This window comes from Platalea leucorodia (assembly GCF_965183815.1).
Source record: "Platalea leucorodia genome assembly, chromosome: 1".
NCBI classification, from domain to species: domain Eukaryota; kingdom Metazoa; phylum Chordata; class Aves; order Pelecaniformes; family Threskiornithidae; genus Platalea; species Platalea leucorodia.
Window position 1 is genome coordinate 157,866,745 of NC_138823.1, and position 24,501 is coordinate 157,891,245.

Below are 24,501 nucleotides of genomic sequence, written 5' to 3' on the forward strand. Positions count from 1 at the left end.
GGTTCTTAACTAGATGGTGCCCTGATTGGACATCCAGTAGCCCAGTATGGAGAAACTAGCAGCCTTTCTTACCTTCATCTCCCCTGGCTACTGTGGACAGCTTCACTTTGAACTCAGCGTATGTCAGACTGTGTGTCCTGACTCCTGCATCTGCCTCATCAGATCACAGCTCTCAGGCTACCTTTAACACTAGCTCAGGGCCTAAACCAGTAAGCCTAGGACAGCCCATAAGCATGAGCTTCGGACCAAGTCTGTGTTTAAATGTAGACGTGTTTTGAAAGTGGAATAGCAGGTGCAATAACAGAGTCACTGTACCTTATGAGTACAAAGACGTCTAATCAATTTTTAGCTATTAACAATGTTGGACAATCACTGGTTCCCCACATAAAGATTTTATGTTCCTTTCCCATTCCTCCAACTTACATAACAAAATGTTAACAGGAGTAAGAAGGATTTGTGTCTTGGTATGAGTACACTTTAGCATGTGTTGCATTAGTTCTCAGTACAGAGCCTTGATAAGACACAAATTTCTTGGTTTTCAGGGAGGAAACATAATTTGTTTTTGCTGCTCTGAGCATAGGAAGAACTGAAAGAGCTTTGAGTAACATGACACGTATACTGCTTCATCGGAAAGTGTAACTGGTGTCTGAAATCTTACTCTAGGCCAGTGAGCTGGCTGCTAGCAGTCTGCGCAAGGCATATCACCTCTCTTGGTTGCAATGTGTTGTGGAAAGACACCACATCGTTTCTGGCTCCTGGCAGAGTTTCACTTGGTGACAAATCCTGAACATAGTCTTTCCAGCGCCCTGTTAGTTCTGCCGCAGAGAACCAGCTGGCATTCCCTGAATTTAGCTAAACTAAAGAGAATTATGCATTGCTCAAAGTGGTGACAGAGAAGGAAATGATATTGTTGAGCTATTTTGGAGATTTTAAGGCCAAAACTTTTTTTTAGGTATGGAACTTTTTATATTCAGTGCTTCAAAAAATGACTCATCAACTGGCAGTCTTTTGCTTGCTCCCTTTTTCTCCATAGGGCTCTTCTGTTTGATAGGGTGGTGGCATTGCTTTAACTTACTGTCAGAACCACAAGTTAGGGGGTCTTTTTTCTCTCCAGCAAGTCATGATATGGTAATGCCCAAAATGTGGAATGAACATCCTTGCTATTTGACTGGACTGTGACTGGAAGGGCTCCCTGTTGTGTATCAAGCAATGTGTAGATTTGACTACTTTCTTCTCTCTCTATTGTGAATTTGTCTGCTGTCAGTGCTATTTCCATACTACTGCAAGTATAAGCTTTTTTACCTGAACTTGGTGTTGCTTTTTGGAAAACTCTTCTTTTCTTACGTTACAAAAGGTGTGTCTTATGCTGAAGTCTGATTAAGTTTGGAAGCCAAAAGTGCAGACTGGAAACAACCTTATTGAGAGGAATGTGGGAGCTAGGGGGGGAAAGAACACCAAAACCAAAAAAACATGAAAAGAAAAAGGCATCTGTCACTAATATATGTAGACTAAGATTAGAGAGTGTGTGTTACTGCAGTGGTATCGGTGTGCTTCATTACTGCTAGGCTTTTCTGGTAGAACTGGAAAGGAAGCACTGTGGTGGGCAAATGTAGCAAATCTTGTCTGCAAGAAGAACTTTCCTTCAAAGCACAAGTAGTTAAACCTTGATTTATGCCAGGAGTTTGAAGGTTTGTCTTCCTTCCAAAACATTTCATGGCTTAAGATTTATTTGCAAAGCTCTTCTAATAATCCTGTAAAGTGCTTAGCCTTAGTAATGTTTTTTAATTGCTTAGCTCCAACTTTGAATGGAAAAGGATTTGTCTTTAATGTTTCTGAAATTGACCCCTGTCTTTGTAATTATTCCTGTACAATAAGTGGATGAATAGAAATTTCTGATATTATATGTACTAATTGCATTTCTTGTCTAAATGACCACTCTTAGTAGCACTATTTTCTCCGTTTCCTTGTGTAATTATTTTTTTACATGCTTCATGGTCTAAGGATTGATGACAGAATGAATTGGTAGCATTGCTTTTGAGAAGATGTGTGTAATATTCAAAATATTGATAGTGAGGTTGTACCATAGGCACTGTATGTGTTCCATATGCTGTGGTGCAACCTTTTGACGTGCTTTTTGGTCACATAAATTGAAAATCTTTCAGTTGTCAGCGATTTCTCACAGGTTGTTCTTTGTTTTCTTTTGGGTTGTGGCAGTTAATACAGAAACGACTATGATATATGTTTCAGTCTAGCATAGGAGATGTTTCTCAATGCTGAATTGCAACATGCGTTATGTTGCACAATTCATTTAATTTGGTTAAGTCTATTTAGGAGAATGCATCGGACTCTGCTCTGTTAACTGTTGTAAGTAATATACTAAACAAAGCATGAAAAAATCAAAAGGAACTGCAAATATTTTCCCACTTTCTATTTATTCTGAAAACATCAGCATGTAAAACTGTTAAATATGGGATGCAGGTATGAACACTTTAGGACCACTTTTTTGATGTATTTATGATGTGTATTTGCCTTCTAACTTGCCTATGAATAATGAAAAAGGGAATACATCATGTAATAAACTGGGTTCTTTGTCTTAAAACAGTATAAAATTACTTCTTCCAGAGCCTTGGTAGCCTACATAGATTTTTAAAGTGTGACATAATGTAACGTCAAAACTTGTGATTAGAACATGAGAACCAGTCTGAAAGCACAAGTTGTGGTTAGTCTTATCAGCTACTACCGAGCTACTTGTATGTTATTACTTAAACATTTGTGGGTTTGCAGGAGTGAGGAAGTAGTCCAAACCCGAAGTTATTCATGCCAAGTTGGACCTTTCATCCTGGTTTAATTATTTATTTCTTAGCTTTTTTCCAGAGTTAAGATGAGCATAAGATTTGAGAACATATACTAATAATTTGCACCATCAATTTTCAAAGAAGAACACACTGAACTTACCTTCAATTTTCTTAAATATAAATGTTCTGTGTATTCTAGCTCATAGTTTTTTATTGTAGAACTGTACAAGTAAAACTTACATACCAATGTAAGATAACCCATTTTACAACAAATTATTTCTAACAGCTTTTCTTTGCATTTGGAAATTAAAAACCAAATAGCTTTAAATTGATGCTCATGTAGAAAAGAAATCATAACACCTTAAAAAAAACCCAAAAACAAATAAACAAACAAACAAACCCGAAAACCCACCAGCAACAAGCCTGTTCAGTGTACTGTATGTGTTTTAGGTAAGACCTCATCCACTTCTGGAAGGTGTTACTGCCACTTAGCCTTGCTAGCATTCCGTAAATAAATGTGCCTTAGCAAACTGAGCCTTGCGCCTACCTGAAGAGGATCTTTTCTAATCCAGTTGTTAACTGTGCGTTCCCTTGCTGAAACTGTTAATTGCAAAACTGTTTTCCTAATGTCTGTGTTCATCTCTCGTGCACAACTTCTTGTAAGTGCTTGGCGGACAGCCTGATCTATAATTGATAGAGGCATTGTTTGCTAATGGAAGATAAATTTGGAGGAAGAAAGGCAGAGTTTTAGTGTAAACACTGGCTCTTAAGCAAACTGAATCAGTGGTTTTAACCTTCTTTTTTCTGTTTGAAAATGAGTGTTTTAACCTAAGTCTCTCAAAAGCATTTTCTAAAAAATCAGTGTTTTCAGAAGTATAGGAAACTTTCACATGTACTAGTTGAACTTTCAGTATGTTTATTAGAATATGGATACATAGTCAAATAACAGTGTGGTAAGTGATGATGTGAATTCCACAGCCCATCAGTTCCCCCATATTATGTGCTCAAGTACGTACTTTTTCTTGTATAAGGTAGGTTAGCCTTTTCTCACTCAAATAACCCTGCTAGCACTGTAATGGGAAGTGGGCAAAACTAGTTTTAAATGAGATGTCTTTAAAAAAGACATTGAATACAAAATGGTACTGGAGCCAGTGAGGCCTTCATGCTTTCGCCTGAAGAACGATGAAAGTCACCAGTCTCTGTACTGGGCTCTGTGCAATCTCTGTACAACTACTAATGATAGTATTTTTCACTTTAGATTCTGACAGTCTGGTTTCAGATAGGACGAATGTATATACACAAGTAGATGGCTTAGGCTGAATTTCGTTATCCTCACACATTCATCTAGTGTGATTCTCTGTAGAAGGGGGACACCTGAAACAGGACCTCTGACCTTTTGGAGACACTACTGGATGGGATTCTCCCTGATGGGAAAAGCTGGAAGTTTTCTGGCACAAGGAAGATGACTCCTACCCCACCTGCAGATTTGCAACTATGGAACAGATTGTATGGAGCAGTATAGCAGAGGAGGGCCCGGGAGCATCCAAGCCAGCAGAGCCTGAGCTACACTGAAGCACCAGGAGGAAGTGGCAAGTGATAGTACCGAGTCCTCCCTGCTGCAGGGGACAGAGGCCCCCATCTGCCATCCTGACCTATTGTCTTGGGAGGTTTGCTGCGTGCCTGGGTCTCAGATTCAGGATGTTGTCGACTCTTAAAGCTTGTCTGGCCCTCAGACAATTACCCACTGCTGCTCTTCCATGTGGGCACCGACACCACTTCCAGGGGAGATCTGGGAAACATCAAGAGTGATGGCATGGCTCTCGGGGCAGTTCAAGGGCACGGGGACCCAAGCGGTGATCTCAGTCTTGCTGGTAAGGGAGAAGGGACAAGAAAGTCATTGGGAGTAGTCAGGATGGATTTATGAACAGGAAATCATGGTTAACCAAGCCGATAGCCCTCTGTGATAAGAAGTCTGGCTTGGTGGATGAAGGGAGAGCAATGGATGCTGCTTATCTTGACTTCAGTAAAGCTTTTGACACTATCTTCTGCAACATCCTCATGAGTAAATCGATGAAGCCCAGACTAGATAAGTGACCAGTGAGCTTGACTGAAAAGGGACTGAACTCTTAGGGCTCAATGGGTTGTGGTCAGTGACATGAAGTCTAGCTAGAGGACAGTCAGTAGTGGTATACCCCAAGGGTAAATATGGGAGGCAACACATCTTCGTGGCTGTCCTGGATGGTGGGCCAGAGTGCACCCTCAGCAAGTTTGTTTGCTTAAAACTGGAAGGAGTGGGTGATACACTAGCTAGTTTTGCTGCTATTCAGAGGGACCTGGACAAGCTGGAGAAATATGCTAAAAGGAATCTCATGAAGTTCAACAAAGGGAAATGCAAAGTCCTGTGCATGGGAAGGAATAACCCCATGTACCAGGACAGATTGGCAGCTGACTGGCTGGAAAGCAGCTTTGCAGAAAAAGATGTGGGGTGTCCTGGTGGACAAAAAGGTGGACAGAAGTCAGCAATGTGCTCTTATGGCAAAGATGACCAACAGCGCCCTGGGCTGCACTAGGAAGAGCATGGCCAGCTGGTCAGAGGAAGTGATCTTTCCTCTCTGTGCAGCACTGGTGAGGCACATCTGGAGTGCCAAGTCCAGTGCTGGGCTCCCCAGTACGTGAGAGAGATAGACATGCTGGAACGAGCCCAGTGAAGAGCCACAAAGATAATTGAGGTACTGGAGCATCTTTTGTATGAGGAGAGGCTGCAAGAGCTGGGCTTGTTTAGCCTAGAGAAGAGAAGATTCGGAGGGATCTTATCAATGTATATAAATACCTGATGGGAGAATTAAAGACCATGGAGACATACTCTTCTCAGTGGTTTCCAGTGACAGGACAAGAGGCAATGGACACAAATTGATATACAATAAATTCCTTTTAAACATAAAGAATTTTTATTATTTTTTATTTTGTAACTGTAAGGGTGACTGAACACTGGAGCAGGTTGCCCGGAGAGGTTGTGGAGTCTCTGTCCATGGAGATACTCAAAACCCAACTGGACACGACCCTGAGCAACCTGCTCTAGCTGATTCTCCTTTGAGCAGGGATGTTGGACTGAATGATCTTCACAGATGTTTTTCAACCCCAACTATTCTCTTTCTGTATCCTAATGGATCTCAAATGGAACTAGATGCCTGTGTATGGTCAGTTAAACCACTATTTTTACTTGGAGATTTTAATTTTTATTCCTGATGTTCATCCCAGTTGTTTTGACTTCAAAACTTCCTAAAAACTAATAAAAGTTAAAAAGAAAATCTTGAAATACTACTGAGTGTTAGAAGAAAAAATTTGGATTTATATTGTATAGCCATTTGCTGAAAGTAACCATGTGCTCAGGATATAGGAGTCTGTAATGGTTTTATGGATGGTGAAGAAGAAAACTGGGTGTAGTAGTACAAAGACTTCCTTCAGACTGACAAAGACAGTTCTTTGTATGTGTCTTCTTACAGAAAGGTCTATATTCCTATCTGAGAATCAAAATAATGTACTTCTTGGGCAGAGGATAAAAATGCTTAGGGGTATTTTGTGCAATGGAAACCAAAGCCTGGCTGTAAAGTTTTCAATTTCCCAGTCAAGAGATATCTCCACTTACGCAGAAATCAAGTGTGCTGTACATGACATTAAGGGAAAAGTAAACTCAGTTGGAAAAGTTTTGTGAAAATGCTCATATCTATAGCATTGTCTCACATTTTACTGTTGCATTCATCATTTAGTTGGTGTTGTGTACAGATTATTCAGTTAACTTATTGCACATTCATCCAGGGTTTGTATCACTTCATAAGTGGAAAACTAAACCCAAGCCTGTCAATATTTATTGCATATTTTAGAATGACTGTTGTTACAAGTAGCTAGAATATGATCTGCTTCATTATTATGAAATGTGCTTTAATTATTAATTTCTACCACGTTGTTCACTTAATGCTTTTGAGTGTTGTAAAAGCCCTTGTACATTTCAGAAAAAAAAATCCCATTCTGAGATGATGACACATTCTATGTTTTGAAGTTATTTTAGAATTAGAGCAAATATCAACTTCACACATATAAATAATTGCAGAATTGCCATCTAACACTAAGTGTTTATATCATGCAAAAGAGCAAAGAGACCCTAACTGCTTACCTCGTGCTTATAAAAGTTAGGATTTTAGAGGTATTCCAGCCTTTGCGTAAGGACACTTTTCATTAAAATTTCTAGAGTCCAAAAATCAATTATTTTATCACAGAACTTATTTTTGGAAAGCTATCTACTTCCACCTGTTTATGCAATTTGGTCACTAGACATACTGTTACATTTAGAGACTATCTTCCCTAATAACGTTATTTCGTTTACATCCAGTGTTTTGTCATCTGGAAACGTGAACTTGGAAACTCAGATTTATATTAAATAGTATCTGATGCTGTGTTTCATTTTGTCCTGCAACATAATTTGTTTCACTTCGTTCTGCAAGATAATTTTAATACACAGAATCAAGTAAATAAACGACTAAGTGAGAGGATGACTTTGGAACATACTAGTTATAAAGACAAAATATCTTAATTGTGAAACGTAATTACTAGCAGACAAATAAACTTTTTAATTTTCAATTTATCCAGTGGTGCATTTCACCAATGATGAAGAGGCTAAAACAGAAGTGATACCAGCAACTACAGCAAGGAGTATTTTATCTTTTGTTTCTTTATGCCCTAAACAGCAAAAAGAAATTATTGCTATTTAGTAAAAAGTTCAAAATTCTGTTACTTTTTTCCTTCTCTGACATATTATTTTCAGTGTCTGTTTGGGATATTGTGCTGAAAAGTAAATCAAAAGGAAAAATTAACTTTCTGATGAAACTTGCAAAATACAGTTTTAGAAATCTCTTAAAAATAAACCTAAGTTTTCACAGTAGCATCAATTCTTCAATATCTTATTAGAAAAATCCTGTTAGAAATAACAGAAAGCCACAGAATTAAGCTTATAGGAAGCACGTTACTCGGAGTTCGGCAAAGTGTCTAAAGCTTTACATTTCAGTTCTCTGTACTGCTGTTACTTTACTGTACGGCTAGCTGGTCGAGGGAGGTGATGGTCCCGCTCTGCTCTGCACTGGTGCGGCCTCACCTTGAGCACTGTGTGCAGCTTTGGGTGCCACAGTACAAAAAGGATACGAAGCTACGAGAGAGTGTCCAGAGGAGAGCCACAAAGATGCTGAAGGGATTAGAGGTGAAGCTGTACGAGGAGCAGCTGAAGTCCCTTGGTCTGTTCAGCCTGGAGAAGAGGAGGCTGAGGGGAGACCTCATCACGGTCTACAGATTCCTCACAGGGGAAGGAGGAGGGGCAGGCGCTGATCTCTTCTCCCTGGTGACCAGTGATAGGACCCGAGGGAGCGGCAGGAAGATATCCCAGGGGAGGTGTAGGTTGGACATTAGGAAAAGGTTCTTCACCCAGAGGGTGGTGGAGCACTGGAACCGGCTCCCCAGGGGGGCAGTCACGGCGCCAAGCCTGACAACATTCAAGAAGCATTTGGACAACGCCCTCAGACCTAGGGTGTGAATTTTGGGGTTGTCCTATGTAGGGACAGGAGTTGGACTCGATGATCCTTGTGGGTCCCTTCTAACTCAGGACATTCTATGATTCTACTGTAGATACTTTGGGAAAATGTTTTTTAAGGGTCGGAGCGGAACAATAAAAATGTTGATTCCCCCCCCTCCCCCGCATTCATAGTTTCATCATTATTGTATCTGAGATATTTAATATAATTCCTGGGCAAAAAGCTGTATACAAAATAGATGGATAAAGGGAATACTCTGTAATTGTCCAGGGAAAAAGAGAGGATGCAAAGGCATAATTAAATATAATAAAATACATACAATGGGCAGAAATGTATTGTTTATTGCATTTTAACTCACACAACATAAAATTACGTGAAGTAAGAAAATTAATTGAATAGAGCTAAACCGTGAAGTTTAGCTGTCATTCTGAGGGCTCTTCTCTTCTGTCTGGTGCTCTAATGACAGAATGAAAAATTGTTTTGACTTTCTTTCAGAGTCTGGGAAACATGAATAACCTGAAGGGTTTAGAAAATTGCACTTAGAAGAAGCAAACAGATAAACTGTAACGATCTGTATAAATTTATAATGATTTTGTTCTAAGTGTGTTGGTTTCTAAACGTTTATATATGGCAGATCTCCACTGGATTCCTTTTAGTTGTTGGAGGTAGAGAGAAAGCTTCTTTGAATCATCCACTGGAGTTTAAGTTAGATGCCTACATTAGAGGAGTCCCTGTTTCTGTTTCTCTCCTGACTATATAACGATACAGGAGTGTAATATGGTAAAAGAAGGAGGCTAAGAAAAATCTTGCAGCAGTTTTCTGAATGCATAACAGCAGGGCAAGTGCTAAATTTTAAGCATTCTATTGAAGTCTGTAGGTTTATTCACCCTTCTCAATGGCATAGTTAGGAAGACACTAATCTTATTCCCTGGATGGGACCAAATGTTTGTGTTCTGTGTTCACAGACTCATAGAATAGTTGAGGTTGGCAGCAACCTCTGGAAGTCATCTGGTCCAACCCCCCTGCACATCAGGGCCACCTAGAACAGGTTGCCCAGGACCATGTCCAGGCAGCTTTTGAGTATCTCCAAGGATGGAGACTCCACAACCTCTCTGGGCAACCTGTGCCAGTGGTCAGTCATCCTCACAGTAAAAAGTGTTTCCCGATACTCAGGGGGAAGCCCCTGTGTTTCAGTTTGTGCCCGTTGCCTCTCGACCTATCACCCGGCACCCCTGAGAAGAGCCTGGCTCTCTCTTCTTTGCACCCTCCCTTCAGATATTTATAGACATTAATAAGATTCCTCCTGAGCCTTCTTTTCTCTGGGCTGCACAACCCTAGCTCTTGCAGCCTTTCCTCATAGGAGAGGTGCTCCGGTCCCTTCATCATCTTCATGGCCCTTTGTTGGACTCTCTCCGGTATGTCCATGTGCTGAGGAGCACAGAACTGGACCCAGTACTCCAGGTGTGGCCTCACCAGTGCTGAGTAGAGGGGAAGGATAACCTCCCTCAGCCTGCTGGCAATGCTTTACCTAATGCAGCCCGGGATAGCGTTAGCCGCCTTTGTGGCAAGGGCATGTTGCTGGCTTCTGTAGATTCTTGCAGTACATCCCATAATATATCTTGCCTTTTGTTTTGGAATATTCAGTTATTCAATCTTACTACCTTTTCCGTTGAAGAAAGGATGATGATTTTTTTCTGCTTAATTGTTTGTTAAAGGTAGGCTAGGTGCTTCATAGATAACAATGTTGAAATGTTTGGCCACCATTACAAAAGTATATTAAGTAACAGTGCTCCTTATGTAAGTAAATGTATTATGTGTTATCTTTAGTCAAAGTATTCACAAAGGAAATCGCTAATTAAACTATTAATAGGTCCTTTATAAAGAATGGTATGTGCTGGGTTTTTTAATAGAAAATGAATGTAGGGTGATTCTTCTTGCCTGTTGTGGAAAGATGAAACATGGGTTCTTGTAGAGATTTGCTGTTTTGTTTCAGCATTTAACTGAACCACCACAATTAAGTTTAACTGAGGAATCTCAAAATCATTTTAACTTTTTTCATGCAGTTCTCCTTAGATTGGGTTAGTTGGATTTGGAAGCATGGTGGTAGTTGGGTGAGTTTGGATTTGTTGCTTATATTCAGCTAACTTCTATGCAGTTAATAGAAAATTTTCACTGAGAAGGGGGGATAAGGAAACTCGGTTCTATTAGTTTTGTTATCTAGAATGAGAAGATTATAGGATTGAAAAGGACATTAGAAATTAGTTGTTACTGCCAGCAGCCCTGAAACAGAATAATGTACCTTTATAGCATTTGTATGTCTAATATTCTGTAAAGATTTTCAGTGAAGGAAATATATATGATCAAGCAATGAGTTATTCCTATTAATTATTTCTGAGGATTTTTATCACTTCGATACCTAATGCCGTTGATACCTTTCTTCTTATTTACTGCATCAGTGGTGGAACGAATTTTATCTTTTTGTCACTAAAAACAGCCTCCTCTGTGTTTGCAAGCTGTTGTCACGTCCTCCTTCCACCTTCCTAATCCCAGTCCTTCATTCTTTCCGTTGGTCATGTCTTCTAGATCTCTTGTTTTCCTGGTCTCAAATGTGATTCTTCATCAGCTTATTATACTTTGCAAATTCATGTTGGTGGCTGTTCATCTATAACAGTTCTATGGTGAATATTAAAATATTTCTCCAGAAAATAGGACCATATTTCATTATTTGATGTTGACTGTATGTAGTAGATATTATGTACCTGCGTATATTGGGGTGTGCATGTCTGTATTTATACATATGTGTGGAAGGGTGGGTAAGAGGATGGAGAGTTGTTTTTATAACTCTGTTTTTAAAACTATGGCTAAAAATTATTTAGCATGGAAGATTTGGTTTTCTGTTAGCGTGGAAGATTCTGTTTTCTGTTTAAGAAAATCCTGGAAACTGGTTATTAACCCTCCACTGATCAGAATCTATAGTGATCAGATTTGTTTATTCAGTGTTGTAAATTCTAAGTTGCTTTTCTTTTTTTTTTCTTTTTTTTTCTGTGTCCTTTCTCTGTAACTCACAGCTTTTGGAAATTAACTGGACTGGACTGACCAATCTTCTGGATGTTCCGGGGCTGAAGTGAGTATATGTAAAGCAGTGTTTGATATTCCTCCACCCCAATAAACCCCAGAAAATCTGAAGACCATCAGCTAAATAATTTTAGGTTAAATGACTCTGAGCAGTTATCTCTTAATTTAGAATTATATGAAATTGCTCGATATGCGGAAGGTAGTCATTTCACTACAAATGAAAGTACATCAGAAGTGTATCTAGTAGGTCTTGTTCAAAACATTTTGAAAAGATAATTTTTAATCTGCTTTTTTTAGTGTTTTCAGCCTTTCCAGATTTCCAGAATCTTGTGAATTTCCTATCTGCCATCTCCTAGGACAGCAGAAAGACAAAGAGCCTTATTTTTCATGCCAGCGGGTTCACAACATCTTGGCTTATGTTTTTGTATGCTGATACATCTCTAGTTGCTAGTGTAAAGCTAGTTAGAAATACCTTAAGACAGTAATCAAATTAAATAAACTTTCTAATCTCTTCAAGTCCTTTACTTCTAAAGCTTTCAGTTTATTATGTGAATATCAAATGGAGTAGCAAAAATATTGACCATATATAGCTAGAAAAAATGCTTGGCTTATTCAGAGCTTTTCAAAATAGTACATGATAAAAACCCAAAGGAAAAAGCAGAAGCAGAGGTGAAAACCAAGCTGTTTTGAATCATTGCAATCCTGATAAGGTTAAATCCATGAATATATTCATAATTATCAAGTTGTAATAGTTACCCAGGGGCTTTTTAATATTGAGACAATGGCTAAGGGGATAATGGTGGATCTGATACACACTTGGATTCTGTGACTAGTCCTTTTATTGGTTCCCATACTCTCAAGAGTTGACTGACTCCAGAATTATTTTTTATTGTTTAAAAACAAGAGTTTGAATTGAAGTATTAAATTAATCCTCTAGTGCTCAATTGCGTGACTGAAACGGTTTTTGCTTTACGTGGACATGTGAAGCCGTTGCATGGAATCCCAGTTGAACAGTTTGAAATTAGAACTTGCATTAAGTAGGTTAATGGCTGCAAGAATTGCTTATGTTTCAAGCCTGCTTAAGACTGCCTCTGAGGGAAGAGGTTTTCTCGATGAGTGAGAAAATGGCTTCCAAAGTACAGCTCTTGGGTAATAATTTGCTATTTTGGTATAGCACTAATAAATCTACGTTTAGTGCTTAAGCTTACTAGGCTCCTGAGATTCATATCATGCTACATATTTGCCTGACTGCAAACACAAAACCTCAAATGTAAACAAAGTCTCGCTAAGTATCTCAAGTTTATGGTTTCCAGAGCAACCAAGCTTGGCCACATATCCATATAGTGGTGCCATCTAGACGTGGTATAGTTTCTATAGTAACTGTAACTGAGGTGACTCATGCTCTGCCTTGCCAAGAGATTTCTTCAGTGCCGTATTTGTTTTTCTTATCTGTATAGATAGATTGTATATTTTGGTAGGAGAGCTTGACATATTGTAGTTGTCATGAACACTGATGAACAAGAGATTGCTGCTGCCAGAGGTACCTTTTTCGTCCTATGGCTGTTGGCTGCACACTAAACTACTTATTTGTACTCCATTTGCAAATGCCTTCTGCTAAAAGAATTTTTGCATTTACTGCTGGAAGCTTCTCTGTCAGCTGTTAACAACTTCCATTGCTCTTCATATATGACTCCACAAGGAGAAGGACACAAAAGTAATTCATATTCCATCATCAGTGTAGCTTACGGAGGAGCGGAATTAAAATCTCCATGTGAGGAGGAGCCAGGCTGTGAGAATACTCAAGTGCTATCAGGAGGGGATATGGATGATGGGAAGATGAATTCTGTTGTGGTTGCTTGAGATACAGTAAAAATACTCCATGCATTCAGAGACGTGCTGTCTCTGCAGTACGAATAAAGACGACACAGGAAAAATACATAGCTGCTTATTCTGCCACTAAAAATTAAGTAGAGCTAAATAGAGAGCCATACAACAGAGTAGGTAGCTGCCAATTATTTTTCTGCAATGAAACCGAGCTTTTGAAGACATTTACTATAATAAACTATCCGAAGCATTTCACACTTCTCATTTTTGTCAGTGGAAAAAATAATTGTACTTAGAATCAATGACTTGAGAATTTTACGATCTTAAGAAGCTGTTTATCAATGATGCATCAACATAAGGGTTTAAATTGAGACATCTTTCTCTGTTGCTTGATCAGTGATTCGTCTCTGTTTTCCATAGATCGGACGTCTTAGTTTAAGTAATAAAATAATAAAAAAGATTGTCGTTTTTGCCTTGTATTCAGGAAGAATACTTTCCAGCTGGGAGCTTCCCAATTGGCTAATATTTGGTTAGATAAGTCTTAAACAGCTTGAAAGTGTCATGTTGTTTTAGAATTCATTTAATTCATTACTTAGTTACAATCTTCGGTATTCTTTTTCAGCTCCCTGTTTTTAAAGACAGAATATCTGCTACTTCCTCTGAGTCCGGTTTCTCTGTGTAAAATTCTGTGAAATTCCATTAATGCTGGTTCATTTTTCATATAATTTCTCGGATGTTTTAGTAAAATTCAAGCATTTATGTTGGGATAAAAGTGTGACACTGACCTTTGGCATCACAGAGTTGGGGTTTGGTCCTAGCATAAAGGATTGTGAATCCTCCAAGTGACTGGGCTCTGTTTTGCTTCAGGCTGTTTCTTTCTCTTATTTAAGGAGATCTCCTGTAGCTTCATCTGAACATTAATCAATCTCTGAACCTTTTGCTAGTCTAGGATAGGTTTATTTATGCCTATAGCTTATTTCATAATGTATGTGATCTTAACTAAATACTAGAGAAGAGCACGACAACTGTTCTTTCAAGGCAGCGCTGGTACCATTGCCTCCCTTGCACTGCTCATTTGCTTTCTCTGACCTAGGTCAGTGAGTTTTCTCCATTAATCGTCTGTTCTTAAGGCATGCACTTTACTGAGCATAAAGGCAGAGCTTTCTCTTCGTGCCAGATAGGGACACTAACAAAAGCGTGAACAAACCAAACTTATCTGATCTCTCTACCGCAGGTTTGTCTTCAGACTTGTATTTTGAAAAGCGTGATTGTTGCTTGTGTAGTTACCATCACCACAGCTTTTTTTTCCTTTTAATGTTAAGAATGTTTGAGATGTTTATCTTAAATTTTTAAGTCAACTCTAACAAAATAATGGGTTCTGTTTTCTTGGCTCATTTTAGAGAAAGGTTAGCATACATAAGTTGAAAACTTGATGTTGAGTAAAAAGGAACTGAAAAAGTTTGAACAGCAACATGTGTTACAATGATGACTAAAGGAAGCTACTTATTTTAAAATAACATAACTATCTTCTTGTAGTAGTTGTCTTAAGAGTTACTGAAACTATAAATTTGTAGGGTTCAGTGTTTATGTAGAATGAAAAGCTTTGTAAATAATGATTGGATAAGCTCTGCAAGAAAGGAAGGGGAGTGAAGACTCCTCTTTAGGACAGATGTGAATTAACTCACAGAAGTGGAGAGGAAACTTTTCCTCTGAGCATTTCCTCTTGACATTGTCCACTGTTGCTTCTTTCAGAGAATCAACAGAGGTCTGCACAGACCTGTCCGTTGATCCAGCCTTGAGTTTCTTCTGTTTCTGTTGTACTGGATGCCATTAAAAAGTCAGCCGTGTTCTATCATGTAGCATAGTTCATCTGGATTTACAGTGGAAGTGGGCAGCCAAGGGGATTCAGGCTATACAGGTTGCCAGTCTCTGGCATGAAAGGTCAATGTGAATTTGAAATGGGCCAGATTGTATTTAATGGGTTAATTCTGTTACCCATCTCTACCATAATATGTTTATTGCTCAACGTGAAATTTTCTTCCCAAATGAAAATGTAATATATATTACATTGCACTGCATCTTTTGTGTTTTTATAAATATGCTAGCTGCTGACTCAGAGCTCTTCCCAACTGCAGATTCAATCTTAGAAAAACTTCACAAGGTGATTGCAGACAAGTGCTTCGTCTGAGAAATGTTCTAAGTAATCAAACATTATCTGCATCTTAATTTCATAAAGACGGTAAAAGGAGAATCATAAAGTGGATTTAGGAAAAGAAATCATTGATCCCTGAAGCAGCTCTACCAGCTTCAGCGAGAGTGCACCTGCAGTTCAGAGTATCTCAAGCATTTTTGTAATTTTCTCTCTGAACCTTTGTACGTACCCCTAAAATCTCCCTGGTTACTCATCTTCCATGGTGAATTGTCCCACTTCAGTTCTGCCTTTTTGCCGTTGTGGGCAACGTGTGTAACCAGTGCTGCTGGTCTGACAACGTACCGAGTTGTCAGTTCAGACCCAAACTGGGCAAACACATAGCTTGGGAAATCTTTTGCTTTTCCGTGTTTGTGCGGGGGTATGGGGCTGGGTTTTTTAAACGATTCGTTACCATCGTGATTGTACTGCCACTCCCTTTTTGCCAGAACAAAACCTGTTTTGCTTCCCTAGGCTATATTTTACCCGGCCACCAGCATGTTTTCTTTGTGTTTCTGTTTTAAATGACGGTCCTCCCAGCTCAAAAGGACAAAACTTGTTTCATAACAATACAGGAATGGTTAGCCAAACTTTCAGGGACAGTTAAATCATCCTTGAAATACAAAAGTAGATTAACAGTTAACGTCTGCTTGGTTATATGCAATGCGGGCAAGGAAACTTATGCAACAGCCTTTTACCCTGGGTGGCTTTACCAGGCGGGAGCCGGGGGGAACTCGGCGGTGGCAGGGAAATGAGAACTTTTATGTTCTTCTTCGTGGTTTCTGCTGTTCGGTGTCAGCTGCTTCCACCTGGTGGCCATTTTGGCAAGAATCTATTATATAAAAAACAGCGTTTAAAAACCAGATGTGTCTCCTATCCCCCAAAAAAGGCAAATGTTTTCTCCATTTAGGTCGTTCAGCAGCAAAAGGAGTATATTAGTGTTGACGTAACGTGTTTAATTCTCATGAAGTAAGCAAGGATTATTTTCTCCAACAGTGGCTTATCAGATACAATAATATTGGATATAATATCCAACTACCTGGTCCTTCCAAATAGAATTACAGTCCCCCTTGTCAGTGAAGTGCAGATTGCTCAGTTGCGGTTTCCTATACCAAAGGTAAGCATGTTTCTGTTAATACTAATGATTTGGCATTTAGTTTTTTCTGTAGTAGTAACTGTTAAAGATATGCACATTTGTGTGAATTTCTAAATGTAGTTATTGCAGTAGTACAAGTTATCGTGAATCCAGTCACTTAAAATAGTTGATTTAATTTATAAATAATTTCTGCGGAGTTAATGTTTCATAATAACGCCAAGGATTTTTTTGTTTTGCTAGAATCTTAAACATATTACTTGTTAAAATATAGTTCAACTGTATAGACTAAAAATTAAGTAGCACACGTTTTATATTATCACTGCAAATTATTGTTAGTGCTCTTCACTTGGAAGTTGTTGCTACTTATTGCTACTCACTTCGAGTAGCATGGCGTTACTTGAAATAACTGGCGTGTTTCTGATTGTTGTTGACAGTTTTTCTTTTCAGCAATCTCTTGAGTGTTAGGTCTGCTGTGTATGTGGATCATCATTGGTATCCCTCCATTTACAGTGTGTCCAAATGAAGTTTCATGTTAAGGAAATCGCAATGTAAATTATAAAATGTATATTGCATAAATTGTGATGACATGGAGGCTTTCAGATTACTACATAAACTCATCTTTTTGTTTTTCAGGGTGTTCTGAGGATACACTTTATTGAAGCTCAAGACCTGGAGGGGAAAGATACTTACCTAAAAGGGATTGTCAAAGGAAAGTCAGATCCTTATGGAATCATCCGGGTGGGCAACCAGATTTTCCAAAGCAAGGTCATCAAAGAAAATCTCAACCCAAAGTGGAATGAAGTTTATGAGGTATAATCAATAAAAATACCTTGTTGTGTGCTCTGTAAAGTTGTCTTCTAAAGTGTCTTTTGTTAAAGAAGACGCTATGGGGACTTCCTTGAGGAGCTTCTTGATGTCTTCCTCTAAAAGCCCAAAGTTCTGTAACAAAACAGAAATTCTCCATTGATGTATATATTTCTTTTGTCGAGACTAAGCATCAGTAATTCTGAAAAGCAATCTAGTCTCTTTAAGCCAACATTAGCAAATCACATCTGAAAAGCTCTTAAACTTGTTCTACTCATTAAATTGCAGCTTTTTTAATGCATTTGCTTATTGATATGTATTAATGCACAAAGACACTGCAGTTCATGTTTTACTGTTACTATGCCATTTAACAAAGCTAGTTAGTTTTACCATTGACAGTACCATCTTACTGTACTTCTAGGCCTTAGTATATGAACATCCAGGACAGGAGCTAGAGATTGAGCTCTTTGATGAAGATCCAGATAAAGATGACTTCCTGGGAAGGTAAATGTTATGGAGACTATGCTTGTAGGTATTGTAAAGAGATGAAATATTTTGATATAATCTTTTTTTTTTCTTTTTGCATTTTATTGCAGTTGTAGTTCTGGTATATTATTATATGTATAAATTCATTATCTTTTCAAAATGGTGGTAGTAAGTAGTTCCCTAATTACTTCATATATGTAAATATATGTATATAAAACTGTACTTGTGTGTGTATATACACATCTATATGTTTATATATTTTTTTTAAAAAATAAGGTAAGTATTGTGGGCACCCAGGAAAAAAAAATGGTTGTGGCTTTTTTTAGGAATTGTACCCTACCTGCTTTAACATTCGTAAGCTAGCACTAAGTCTTAATTATTTCTTCAGACAAAGTTAATATAGCTGTATAACTGTGTATCTTCCTCATCTTCATAGTTTTTAAATGGCTAGCTCACAGTTTATTTTTCTCTAAGAGCTGATCTTAACTATTTGGTTAAAGAAAAAAATTTTGCTGTAATGCTTTCGCAAACATTACTCACTCTTAGATTCCATAGGCCTACCTTTAGTGTTTACCCATAAACATTTCAGGGTTTTAGTCAGCTTCTTTCTCCAGTAATTTGTCACCTTTATTTCTTGCAGAGTTTTGGAGCTTCCCATTGTTGCTTTCCATACAGAGTAGAACTCCCTTATCTTTCCAGCTCCTTCTCTCTTAACAGGAGCAACAGTACCTACTTCTCTTCTCATTAAAATAAAGAAGTAGGTAGTACAAAGGCTTCTTTTCTTTGCACTTCCCTAATCTTACACTGAAGCGGTGGGGGGGGAAAAGTGGCATAATGTGTACATCAGTACTAATAAAATATAAAGCCACGACAAATGTTCATGCACTGGCATGCAGTTGTCTGCCCTGTTTAATTTTTAGCAGATTCCCTGGTACATTTTTAGCTTGTGTGAACTAGCACTCTCCCAGACAATGCCGAAGCATGAATTCAGTCATAGCATATGTCCAGGGGCTATTTCCAGTGGGTAGTTTGGATGTGGTCACTGTTTTGAGAGTTTGGTCATATGTATGTGAGCCATGTTGTGCCAGTTGCCCTCGTAGCTACAAAATGGGCTCTAGTATAGGCATATTTTCTGTTATCCTGCATTCATCTTCGTTCAGCCATTTCATTCCTTACTTCTTCCTCTCTTAGGGGCTAAAAGACTAGTATTCTGCTCTTTTGATCTCAGTGGAAGCCTGGATATTCAGCCAGCACAGGGTGGGGTTTGAGTTCTGTATTGGATTTTTTGCTTCTTGGCTAAAATACTGATTTGCTTTTTCTTTTCTTTTTTTCTAGTTTGATGATAGATTTAATTGAAGTTGAAAAGGAGCGTCTTCTAGATGAGGTAAGTGTTCAGTAAGTTTTGGTTTAAAAAAAAACCCATCTGTTGTATATGCAGTTGTTCTTGTATTATTATTTTTTTCCTGGGAATAGTTCCTGTTTGTGCATGAATAACCTTAATGCTACAGAAATAGATTCCCTGATGATCAGTACAGTGGTTTAAGGGATATCTGAATTGGTGAAATCTGAAGAATAATGTCATTCTTCTTCTGTCTTGGGGTTTTAAGATTACTAGTATGAAAATGCAAAAAACAGTAACTTAATTATTTGGTGAGAGCTTTTTCTTGCAGGAGAATAGTTAATTGCCTGGTTTAACTATTATTAGACTTAGCAAACTAATTTTTGTCCTATACATAAGAGAGATTATATAGTAATGTTATGCAGGGTTTGTATTTCCAGAACATCTTTACAGAACTTAAAGAATTCTCTTAATGTTTTAAAAATGCTTTTACTATATAACATAGAGGTTTGCGTGGCTGTTTTTGTTATTCTGTGTTGTAATATTTAGTGTGAGATAGGACATTTTAAACAATGAATCAGATCTTTTCAGGTTATGCAGTCTTCAGCTTTATGAGATTTCTAGTGGAGCTTAGCATTTCCTAAATGTCCTGAAGAGCCAATTGCAATCATGTATTTGTTTGGTGTCAGATTATTTCATGTTACTTTGCTTAACTTTTAGTGGTTTACTTTGGATGAAGTGTCCAAAGGAAAATTGCATTTAAAACTGGAATGGCTCACATTGATGCCAACTGCTGAAAATCTAGACAAGGTATTAAAGGAAGACATTACTTTTATCCTAATCTTAATTGTTGTGGGGTGTTTTTGTTGTATGGTGGGGTTTTTTTGGTTTTGGGTTTTTTTTTTGTTAATTATGTAAGTAATTTAATTCTCTAGCTGTTGCGAATTTGGATAAACCTGTAACTTTATTCCAAGCTGTTTGTCTTCAGAAATCTCAAACCAGTCATAACTGTTAATGTACTCCTGTGGCATGGGATTTTAAAATGCTTTTGTTCTCCTCTTCTTTTCTCTTCTTTTCTCTTAATGTTATGGTTTGAGAATATCAGCTAACATTTCATTAGCCTGGGAGATAAAAGTGGATATGATATTATAATCTTTCCAGTCTAAAAAAAATAACTAGGAAATGATGTGGAAATTTCCATAAAGATGGGTTTGGAATATCTATATGAGTCTTGAAAACTTACTTCTTATGCTTCATAGTGTGCATTTGTGAATGTTTGCATTTTGGGAGATGTTTTTAAAATATTTTTCAGGAATGGGACAGAAATAATAATATTATTTCATTTTCAAGAAGGCTTACGGTATGTTTTTGGTTTAGGTGCTAACAAGCATTAGAGCTGATAAAGACCAGGCCAATGATGGGCTTTCCTCTGCATTGCTTATTCTCTATTTGGACTCAGCAAGAAACCTACCCGTAAGTTATATTCTGATGGATACCCTTTTGTCATGGGTATCTCTCGTGTACTTCCAGCATGGCTTGCTTGGTAGTATAGCACACTGCTTTACTAACACACATTATGCCATGTTTTCTATCCTTTCTCTCGTTTCAAAACGTGTAATGTAAGGTCCACATTTCTAGTAGCATAGTATTATAGATACATATTTAATAAAGCATTATTCTTTAATCAGTGTGATTTTTCTTTAAAGATTGCTCCTTTCCTGGACTTGAAAGGCTGCATGTTTTTATTACACAGTGTTTTCCATAAATAGTATGGGATTAGCATGAGGAATTTTAAGGAACTAACTGGGAAAAGGCCCACTTCCTTGAGTTCAGGTAAACTTGCTTGCTTTGATTTAGGGTATCTGTCGTAGATTTGAAGGTATTGAAGTCCTCATCGTGAAATTAATACTGTGCAGTTGATGTTACAGTGGCAGAATACTTGTATGAGATTTCTGTCAGGTTGTCATTTGGAGTATTGTTTATTTGCTTGTACAGAAGAGAAAAATAAAAAAAAGTAGTGGTTCTGTCATTACATGGATTATACTATGGGACTGTGAAATAGCGTGTTCATGACAAGCACCGACTGTTTTGTAATTTATTTCACGTTCTGTCAAGTACTGTTCCTGGTTGTAAACGATAGGAGTAATAAAGTAAACCCTACCATAAATAGATATGTGAAGCATAACGCTGAGTTTTGCTGTTTTTCAGCATTGCTATTAGATGAGAAATTCTGGAAGTGATGACTAAAATACTAACCAGAGAATAAAGTTTTCAAGCCTCAGGTTTTTTTGCATGCATTTTGCAAATTTGTCCGCTCATCTTAAATTTAAGTTAAAATGCTGCATTAAACAGAGTGGTAACAAATAAAAGCTTGGTAGCCTAAACAATTTACATCACTGACTGGTGATTTCATGTCTGTTCTAGGGTGTGTAGAGCAGTGTTTGGAAGTAGTATTTATAGGTTATTTTAAAAGCTAAAAAGATGCTCATTTGGAATAGAGCCCTGCATTATCTTTTTAACCTCACTGTATTGAATTCAGGGGAACTCTAACTTAGCAGAAAAAGAATAGAATTACTCTAGTACAGAGTAAGCAGAAATGGAATAGAATTTTAGTGTGCTTAACATCAGTTTCAGAATACTGCAACACACAGAAAAAGTCTATCTGCCATCTGTTTTGCGCACTAGATTAAATTGAACCAGTTTCTGTATTTTCTGGTTCGACTACTGCATTTTACTCAAACTGTTACAAGTTTAATATATTTGTTAAAATACACTAAGGCCTCTTAATTAAAATGCATAGTTTAAAGTTCTCTCATCCACAATTTCCAATGTTTTTCCATACAACTCTGTTTCTCTATATTAGATCAGCTTCTCTAGCAAATACTCAGAGGCTTTGTCATAAGTTTAGTTTTTTCCCTTCCTGTTTTAAACAAACATTTTGTAACATTGTCTCCCTCCTTCAGAAAGGTTAGGCTGCAAGTCTTGAGTTCTACCTACTTTTGGGGACAGTATTTTAGTTTCAACATCTTAATCGGTACTTTTAATCAGTAGATCTCTAAACTGTAGGGCACAGAAAGAGGAAGTTCCTTGCACAAAACTGACCAGTTAGGAAATTTGGGAACAGGATCCCAAATTTCTTATTGCTGTGTCTGATGTTCTGTCTACAGTACAAGATTGCCTGGGTGGGTTGAGAATAAAGATGGTCATAGTGTGGGACCTGTTTAACCCTCTTTTTTTTTTTTTTCTTTGCTCTACCAGCCCAGAAAAGCAGTTGCTACAACTGACTCAGTATTTAACTTCAAGTCATTTTCTTTCCAGAAATGTGTTATAAAGAATATGATAGAAAGTAACATTGAACACTTGAAAAGTCCATTTACAAGTTTACAGCAATAAAATAATACAATACTCTGTTAAATTCAAGTTGTCCAAAAACAGATACAAAAAGGCTTCACAGTTAGGTGGGGGGAAGAATATCATGGGAAGACTTCTTCATGCAGGAGAACTGAAGATTCCTACAGATTCTATAAATACAATGCTTAGATAAAGTCATAGAGCTGCTAGACAAACTGCAGTGAATTATAGCGAATACAGCTTTTTTATGTCCATTTGATTCTAATATGGAACAACATTTACAAGACTAAACATGAAAGTCTGCTGGCTTCTCATGTTGTGTTCATATTCACTGATAGGAGTTGTGTAGTGTCATAGCAAAATTAATTGCTCTTTTCGATTGCTTGTACTTATGGGGAACAAAAAGTTCAAAGAGAATGAAATGTTAAAATTATGCTGACCCATACTAATAGTTTTGAAGACTTTTGTCCACAACTTTAATGTTACAGCTGAAATATTTTCTAGATGAATAAGTACTTTTTATTACCTTCAAAATGGATTTCTTAAGTTAATGCTTATCACTGGTACATCTTGGATCTTGTCATCAGCCTTGTGTTGTTTGAGTTATAGTGGATAATTCCCAGCACAGACATTTCTTTTGCACAGATGCATCATAGTTGTGGGTTTCTGAGACATGGGGGTGATTTATCTGAAATATGTTTAAAGTGAAATAGAAATGGTGTAGAAGGCTGGTCTCTAAATTTACTTAGTTGGATCTGCCGTATAAATCTGAACTACCAAGAGTAAACTTGGAAAGTGGGTTAATATATTTGAATAATTAATAAAAAATAAAAATCAAATAACTTTTCACCTTGCTGTGCTACAGAAAGTCATTTAACAGATGAAACTATTTGTAATGACAAATATTTACTTACTTTTTGTTATCTGCTGTTCTCTCTGGAATCCTTTGACTGTTTTCCTTAACTTTTTTGTGTAGTAAAGCTGCTTATGCATTCATTCTGCCACAATCCCATCACTCTGCTTTCTCCTTCCATTTCCATCTTCCTAAGAGTATCTACGAGGGAAACTTTGGGTGTGGATACTTAAAAGAGAGGAGAGCATCGGGACTAGTCTTTTGTGAAAACACTACCTCACTCTATAGAGCACTATTTGTGAGTTCTCTGGTATTATTTGTATTGTACCTTTTATCTGCCAGAGTGTGGATTAGTGCTACTAAAGCCACTCACTCTAGTGGAATGAGAGCATGCAATTTGTTTTGCTGCATGGTTTCAACAAGTGTGCATTGTTTTTGTGCTATTTTTATTGCATTTTAAAGACTACTTAAATTTCATTGATCAGCATATCATTGGGTAAGTAATTAACTTTTTATGATAAAAACCCAAGATAAGTTTGTTGGAAAAGCTCTTACATTTAACTTAAATTGCTGATTCATTGAGAGATAAAATGCATACTATACTAGCACGCTGTGTGCTGGTGAATCGTTGGCTTTTATTGCAAAGAAATTAAACTAATAAATATTACAACCAACATCCCTGTAGTTTCTTTAAAAGGTGATGCACTCAATGTTTGTAAGAACTTTGCAACCTCTCCACACTGGTTCAAGTATTGCTTTAAAAATGGGTGTGGTTCTTTGTGCTCCCCAAACTACAAATTCCCTTGTAAATTCTATTTCACTCCATGATGCTCCTTGTTTTGCAAATTCCCAGGCTCCTTTTCTTTTTTTCAAATTAGTCTGTAGTCAGGAAAATCCAGGCTAGGGAGAACCACCAATTAATATTTTTTGCTTGAATTTAATGTTACAAGATTATTACAAACTAATGAGCCTCTGAATATCTTACACTTAAATCTGTAAACACAACCTTGGTATCTTCAAAAAGAATGAGAATCTGTTCAGAATAAGAACTCTTTTGCCAGAGAGAGGTGGGTATGCCATTGTAGATTGTGCAGATAAACTTGTTGCTGGCTGT

At 37.5% G+C, this 24,501-nt stretch overlaps 1 protein-coding gene across 3 annotated transcripts in view; it reads left to right on the top strand.

The window, feature by feature from the left end:
- Positions 1 to 24,501, top strand: part of ESYT2 (extended synaptotagmin 2) — a 90,134-nt gene that overhangs the window by 46,551 nt on the left and 19,082 nt on the right. For all 3 annotated transcript variants that reach the window (XM_082313315.1, XM_082313317.1, XM_082313316.1), the window contains exons 7-13: positions 11,440 to 11,495; positions 16,455 to 16,575; positions 17,188 to 17,364; positions 17,780 to 17,862; positions 19,180 to 19,228; positions 19,904 to 19,993; positions 20,561 to 20,656. In XM_082313315.1, the coding sequence (XP_082169441.1) occupies positions 11,440 to 11,495; positions 16,455 to 16,575; positions 17,188 to 17,364; positions 17,780 to 17,862; positions 19,180 to 19,228; positions 19,904 to 19,993; positions 20,561 to 20,656 (672 nt within the window). The remainder of the gene's footprint in view (positions 1 to 11,439; positions 11,496 to 16,454; positions 16,576 to 17,187; positions 17,365 to 17,779; positions 17,863 to 19,179; positions 19,229 to 19,903; positions 19,994 to 20,560; positions 20,657 to 24,501) is intronic.